The sequence below is a fragment of the Acanthisitta chloris genome, unplaced genomic scaffold, assembly GCF_000695815.1.
Source record: "Acanthisitta chloris isolate BGI_N310 unplaced genomic scaffold, ASM69581v1 scaffold19315, whole genome shotgun sequence".
Classification (NCBI taxonomy): Eukaryota; Metazoa; Chordata; class Aves; order Passeriformes; family Acanthisittidae; genus Acanthisitta; species Acanthisitta chloris.
Genome location: NW_008672499.1, coordinates 7,294 through 14,907, shown reverse-complemented (window position 1 = coordinate 14,907; position 7,614 = coordinate 7,294). Strand labels below are relative to the sequence as shown.

Genomic DNA, 7,614 nt, shown 5'->3' with positions numbered 1-7,614 from the left:
CTGTGCTACTCTTTAATCACATTTTCAGTTTTGTGGTTTTTGTTTTCTCCCCATGTTAACCCCAGAAGTGGCAGACCATGCTATGGAGACAGGAGCTTTGGAAAGCAGGTTTACTACCAGAGAAAGCCTGTGAGGAACTGCATCTTCAAGTAAACTTCATTTGGCAAACAGACTCCACAAAACAAATAACAGACAAATTTTCCTTAATTTGATCAGAAACAGCTATATTTCTATCTGGATAACATAGATTAAGTTCTTGATCCAGTTTTAAGTAGGCTCAGAGTAATCATCCATCTGAGAAGTTTTGCTTCAGACAACTAACTGCCTCTGTCTGGATCAGATGGGAATTTGTGCACCAGTCTCCACATCATGGAGTTGTCTCCTACTGCAGTCTAAGGGCAGCAGGAAACATCCAGGATATCTACACTGTAGCCTAGTGAGGCAGATTGAGTTACTGATACCCCAAAGTAACCACAGCTCCTCCAGGTTTCTGTAAAGCAGAATCTCATTGTTCAGCCTCCCAAAAAAAGCCAGGATTGAGGACATTGCTTCTCTTAATTCCAGCCTGGGAAGAGAGAAGGCAGACCCACAAGACACAACAGTGCTCTAGCTGAAGTAAGAGGTTAAACCCTCCCAAACTGGGTGTGAGTCAGGCATACCTCTGCTTCCCTCTGCACTGCTGCTCTCTTCTGAGTCTGACTGAAGCAGATCCGAAATCAATTCAGACTCTGACTGGTAGCAAGTCTTAGTCAGCCTGTATTTATCCTCTACCAGGTTTGCCACACAGGTGGGATCAAAGCCCATCTGCAGGACATTGTGCACTACGACACGCTGACTCTCAGAAGGACGAGCCAGCAGTGTCCAGTCCCTCAGAGGATCTGTGAAGCAGTGAGCAGATACTTTACCAAAAGAGGCAGAACTCTGCACAAAAACCATGCCATTCCCTGATGCTCTTATATATAAAATGGCATTAAAATATTCCAAAACATTCCTCAAGACATCTGTATAGCTAGATTAACATCCAGGTTTACAGTTTGTAACTTTCTTGTGAATTATGTTTGGAAGTAATCAAAAGCAATTTCATAAAAGCTCAGAAAAACCATCCAGCATTAATCTCTATCAGTGAACTAAGTCTCCCATGTTTGGCCTCAGTCCAGAATCCTTATCTTTTATTTCCACATCTCAGAACTCAAAACAGCTTTCATGACAATCAAGTGGAACATCCCAATTGAAGTCTCTCCTACCCCAATCTAGCGTAACCATTCATCAGTAGCAACAGAAGTGGGAAATTCAGCTGGCAATCTGTTCAAAGGCTTCAGTCTTGCTTAAGCTCATGGGAGCCAAATTTCACCTACTTAAATTTCCAGAAGCCACTAATAAATGGAAATAATCCCCAGGATCAACACTTTCATGAACAAGTAGTACATCTAGCTGTTTTCTGGTCTCCCATAAAGCATGTTTAAAATGCTGTAGTGTGAAAGACTCCACAGACAAACAACATCAAGTGTATGCACAAGTCAAAGGAAAGTTAGGCAAGCACACAAAACTCACATGATTATCTGGACTTGCTAAATGTTTCTGGCCTTAGACTAAGAGGTCTCACAAGAACAAGTAATTTTGTTTCTTGTGTTAGAGACCATTTCCTAAAAACTAAGTGAAACAGCTTCCAGAATACAAAAACATCACACAGACACCATGTCTACACAGTGCACAGTAGCTGGGGTGGGGTAGAAGTGAGACTACAGCACTGTCAGAAGTCAAAGCACCATGTAGTTACAGCACTGACCTTGGGAAGGAGAAGAGTCTTGTTCAGTCTGATCCCAGGAAAGTCTCTGAAAAATGACACAAGAGAAGCATGTGTTCAAACTCCTCCATCTCCCAAACCTCCATGCACTGCACACAAAATATTCATGACTCACTGGAGTTAGCAGGGTGGTAGAAAACGTTGCCCGAACACTGTTAACAAACACTCTCCCCTTTGACTGCAACAAAAATTCACACCTGTAGGCAGAAAAATTCAAATACATTAGTACAGGACTCTCAAGTCAAAGTAGCAGCAGTTGTTTGAATTTTAGATGCAAAGGTCACTACAGGTTATGAGCAAATTGCTATATTCCTTCAAGATATCATGGTTTCCCCCCTCCCTTCTTGCATAAAGGGCAACAACAACAATAAAAGGCTCATAATTCCTCTCCCTTAATTCACTCTTCATATTTAGCTCAAGATGAGCTCAATTGTAACATGCTTTGGAACAGACCAGAGCTACTGTGATAAGAGAGCAGTTCACAGAAAAAAAAAGCCCACAAAAATTGCTACGGAAACCCAGGGTTTACAATATATTTCTTTTTTGTATCTCAGAGTAGTAGTAACCAAAACTTTAATATTAAAGAAAGCAATTTTAATTGAACATTTAGATGGTGAACTCTTAGTCAAATTAGAAAATCTCAGGTCTGAACTGTGCCATTCTACCTGAGCTTGAACATTCTATTTTGCTTTTAAACTAAGAGAATCTAAATATTTCTATTTTAATGAAAGAAAACTATCAGTGTGAAATGCATGGCCTATCTTTTCATCTTGCTATGGGGGATGTTTGTCAACCAAGGCTGACTTACCCTGGATACCATTTGGCATGTTCAGACCAAGGATCATCCCCATATGACCAGTTCCTCACACCTCCATCACAGTGGAAACACCTCACTACATCATCTTCTCCTGAAAACATTAAAGAGATTATTTTAGATCTGAGACACTGAATGTTCTGCTAATCCTAGATGAGAACCTGGGGACAGACTCAGCACAAAACACAGGCTACAGACAGAACAGATGGGCACATGACAATTTACCAACACTGTGCAGGTTGTATAGGGGCAGGAAATCAGAGTTTGAACTCCCAGAGCTGCAGCTGGTTGAGATGGTTCCAGAACTGGGTCACAAGCTAACAGGCACCATGTGTGTGAGCACCTGAGCTCCCATGTGTGCACATACCTGTCCAATCCCCATCTACATTTAGATTAGAGCTGTAATTTGTTATATTTGTAACATACTTTGTTCACTAACCACAATTTGCCATAACCAGCACAGTCAGACCCTGTACATTGTTTCCAGCTCACAGGTATGTGACTTTGCCACAACATGGTCCCTGGCTGCCCTGTGCTTCTCTTCTCAGAAATCACAGGGGGGAAAAAAATCCAAACACCATTAAGAAGAACTGTGTACAGATATCCTGCCCTGAGGGCATTGAAATGATGTCAGTAAAGGCTTACAGTGAGTTTGGGTCACAGACATGATCTCCCAAACACTCATGTCAGAGCACCATTGGGCTTCTCTCAGTACTCAGTTCCAGAGTTCTCCAGCTCAGGGGAGTGCCATGTGAGACTGCTGCTGCCTAATGAGTCCCCAAAGGAAATCTGTACTGGACTCTCAAACAGCAACTCAAGAGCAACACAAACCACACAGGTGTTTAGCTGTATTTATAGCAAGACTCCAGTTATGCAGTGAAAATCTTGAAGAAGTAGAGATGTACTAGCAAACTAACCTGCCCCTTCCTTCAACTTAAGCTTAAAGAACAGAGAGCAGTTGAGAGCAGCAGGAAGGAATTTTTTGCCAATCTACAGCTCAGATTTTTCCAGCTATCACAACATTTAATTAAGGCTGGTTGTTTTATTTTCCCCCCATTCCCATCTTTACCAACCAATGCTACTTAAATAAGTGGAAAAAGGGGCAATTTCAATTACACTTCAACCACAAGAGTGACATGTTCAGGGTGTGCAGGTTTGTTTCTTCTGAAGGACCTTTAACTTATGGAACCTGCCTGGCACTTCCTTCCATGTCTCAGTTTGACATGCAAACACACAGCACATTGCTTCACTTGTAACACAGAAATATTTCTACATTAGCTTTCAAAAAACAGAAGAATTCTCCCCAATATTTAATTACAGCCAAGCATTAACTTAGTGTAAGTATTTTCTGACTGGACAATCCAGGGAGGAGTATTTCTTCAAACCTATTACCTAAGCAGCAAAATTTTCTCAAGGGGAAGCAATAACATTTATATTCACACATGTGATTACAAGAAATATTGTCTATTTTCCTGAGGGGAAAAAAAAAAAGAATCTTTTACTTCTGTATTACAAATTCAGAGTCCTTAGAACAACAAGCCACAGTGACAGCCAAATGGGTTGACTACATACAGATTTCACTCAGATTTGGGGTTTTGAGAGAAGGATTGAGTGCAAGACAGAGCTTACACAAAACATGACATGCCAAGTAAGCAGCTGAAGTCCTTTGAGGTGCAAGTAACAAATAGGCTCAATGGATCTTTAGGCACAAACTTTTCTGCCAGTAAAACATCTGACATACATGACTTGTTCCACTTCTGCTGGAAAGGGAATTTATTTACTGGTGGACCCCTCAGGACCTAAACAGGAGTTAACATTGAGATGACTTCTGCAAAAGCAGCAAGTGAACAGCACAGGCTGAAGGAAGGATGTGGTTTCTAACTATAGTACAGATACTTGCAAGTAAGAGCAGCAAGACAATGAAACCTTCAAAAGTTAACTTGAATAAGAGTTAAGGACATTTCCCCAGAGTACCTACCTGTGTAAAAGAACCCTGCTCTAGCCAGTTGCTCTGGTTGCATGTTGGTATGTTGTGGCCAGTTCTGAAATGTTGACAGTCTCATCTCCTCTCTGATCATCTCTGGGTACTCTGGTTGGCTGAGCAGGGCTGTATCCTCACTGACTATCCCCTGCAAAACACTGAGGAGCTGCCCATCCACAGTATCAAAGATTCCCTCAAGGGAGAACATGTTTTGGTTCCCAACATCCTCACCACAGATGTATTTACAGGAAGGGAAGAAATTCAGATGCTCCATTATTGGGCAATCACCAGGTCTCCAGTCCTTCAGGACACCACCACAGCAGAAACATTGCACTTCATCACTGGGACCCACAAAGAAAAACCCAGCCTCGACCAGTTCTTGGGCAGATACAGGTGAGTTTTGTGGCCAGCGCTGGAAAGTCCTCAGTCTTCTTGCCACACTCCTCATGCTGGAATCAAAGAGCTGGCAGCAAGCAGCCCTGAGCTCAGTCTCTTCTGCTGGTGTTGCATCCCCCATGCTCCTGTTCTGAAAGAGAGGATGAGACAGCCCAGAGCAGTCAGCTGGATTCCCAGTGTCAGGCAGCACTCCCCCTGCATTATTTGTTCCTCATCCCCATGCATATTCCAGAAAGCTCCTGGTCTCAACAAAGCTGAGCTTGTTTCGGAATTGCAGCCCAATCACAGATCTGGTGCTTCTGCACTTTGCTGTTGAACTTTTGCTGAGCCCTCACTAGTGTCTGAAGGGAAGAGACCAGCACTTTCGGAGCTCCTCTGCCAATTTTCAGGAGAGATGGAACAGAGAGGAGAGGGAGGGCAAAACCTGAGCCAATCCAGCTTTCAGCATCTGATTGCAAGATAAATCCCCACTCATTTTGTTCAGCCTTTAAACTAGCATTAAAAAGGCTCTGCTTTTTTCCCCCCCCTCCTTAAAACCAGATCCCAGCAGGCATGCCATAAGAGGGAACAGCTGCATCCAAATAGCATCTCCATCTCCTGTTTACAGCCAGACAGCACACAAAATACCAGTAGGTTTTTCAGAAGTTTATTGTGCTAATTAAACCATGAATATGTAGAAGTAGCTCTGTAAAAGAGAACTTCTCCAGGACACAGCCTAAAATAACTAGGTCCAGTTTCTATGAGGTAGTGTTCTTAAATCAAGGATAAGACATTTTCTGCCTGTGCTGGCTCTGTGCAAGAGGAAGACTGAAATTAAAGAAGTTATTAAGTGCCTGATGATCCAATTTCTCATCCTACTACAGGTAACAGCTCTTCCCTATGTGAGCAAGCTAAAGTACAGCTCAGCTACTGCTTCAAATACTTTCCAGACTGCTGGCAAAGACACCTTCAAAAGGCACAAAACAACACAACTGAGAATCAGGATCAATTGAACTAGTTACACCAACACAATTCCTTTGGAGTGAAGTCCCCACACATGTGACTAAATGGTAGCAGCAATCAACTCCATTCTTTTAATTAAGTGCCCTGAAAATCCCTTTAACAAAAGTCTTACATGGCATTTTAGTCACAACACCTGTAACCAGAATTAACAAAGCCATCATTCATAGCTATTACACATTTAGGGGGATTTTAAAAGCAAAATCAAGCTTGGTCAGCCACATACATCTCATAGTAAAAGGTATCAAGGAAGAAAAAGCTCTTAGCAGCTACAATTTTCTTCTGTAATCATGACAGAAAGCAGAGTTGTAAGGAAAGGCTCTAAAATTTTGTCTCAGAAACCAGGCTGTCTTTAATGCAATAAAGTAGCTGCTCCAGAATTATGTCACTGGTATAAAGAAAAATCCATACAGAAAGAAAAAGCCAAAGCCATTAGTCACTGATACCCAGCAGAATTTGCAAGCTAAGCAAACTGAAGAGCCTCCAGTTTTTAGCCTGCACAGCAGATTTTTGCTCTCAGACACAGAGAAACAACAGGGAGGCTTGTTCATCAGGCACAGCTCCAGTCAGTGCTGCTCTCATCTTGGGCCCTAACAAAACCAACACCATAACTCAAACTACAACAAAATGTTGGGTTGCACCTAGATGGTGACCAAGTTATTTCAGCTTACTTCCACCTAGAAAGTACACATTGGAACAAACTTCACAGCTTCTGCTTTGTGTTTTCACAAAGACAATTATTTCTTTCACACAAAAGCTTTTTTTTTTTTTAAATAAGAAATGCAACATAAGAGAACAAATATATTTATCCCTTGTTTAAGGAGAACCCATTAGGGTTTACTGGCACTAAAGACATTTATATACTCTGTAGACGATCCCTTAACTTAGCTAACAAGGTTCTCCAAACCAAACTAATATTTTAAACAGTTACATCTCTGCTAAACCCCAAAATTCTCCCACAGCCCTCCACTTACACCTACATAGTAAGATGGTAACAAAGCAACATTACATCTCATATCAACAATTGATTACAATTAGCACAATACAAATAAATTTATTGTAAAGAAAAACCAACAACCACCCCAACTTTACCTGCAACAGAGAAACAAAACTCCAAAATCCTGCCACGAACTAAAACTCTCCCAACACCACAAACAAAATACTCCTTTCTCCTCAACAAGACCCCAGTCTCTCCTTAAAAAGCAGAAACCCCTCCCAGCTGTAAGTGAATCCACCTGACTCAGAGACCACTTGTAATGCTTTGTGTTCCCCAATTGGTTGGGTCTGGGCTGAAAGTCTCTATTGGCTAACGAGTACAAATTTCATCTTTATCAGTGGGAGACATGAGGGAAAGGTATAAAGTTAAGCTCAAACTTCCTCTAGAAAATAATAATAACAGCAACCACAGATGCAGCTAAGTCTTGTGATCTTATTAAAGCCCAGTACAGTGCCAGGCATGACATCCTAACTTGTACAACGTAACTGCAATCCTCTTATTTTGCTGTGACCCTATAACAGTATTTTTGTGTCTTTTTCAACTTGCTGTCACAGGTGTGTTTTGCACATTACACTTGTTAAGAAAATGTACTATAAAATTAACAGATAAATTGCAACAAGAAT

The 7,614-nt window shown here is 41.5% G+C and overlaps 1 protein-coding gene across 1 annotated transcript in view; it reads right to left on the bottom strand.

Annotated features, from left to right (window-relative positions):
• BIRC7 (baculoviral IAP repeat containing 7) overlaps window positions 1-5,116 on the bottom strand; it is a 6,140-nt gene extending 1,024 nt beyond the window's left edge. The window contains exons 1-4 of the mRNA XM_009074551.1: window positions 4,597-5,116; window positions 2,613-2,712; window positions 1,920-2,001; window positions 1,787-1,832 (exon numbers count right to left, since the gene is read on the bottom strand). Of these exons, the coding sequence (XP_009072799.1) occupies window positions 1,787-1,832; window positions 1,920-2,001; window positions 2,613-2,712; window positions 4,597-5,116 (748 nt within the window). The remainder of the gene's footprint in view (window positions 1-1,786; window positions 1,833-1,919; window positions 2,002-2,612; window positions 2,713-4,596) is intronic.
• Between the last annotated feature and the right edge of the window lie 2,498 nt (window positions 5,117-7,614).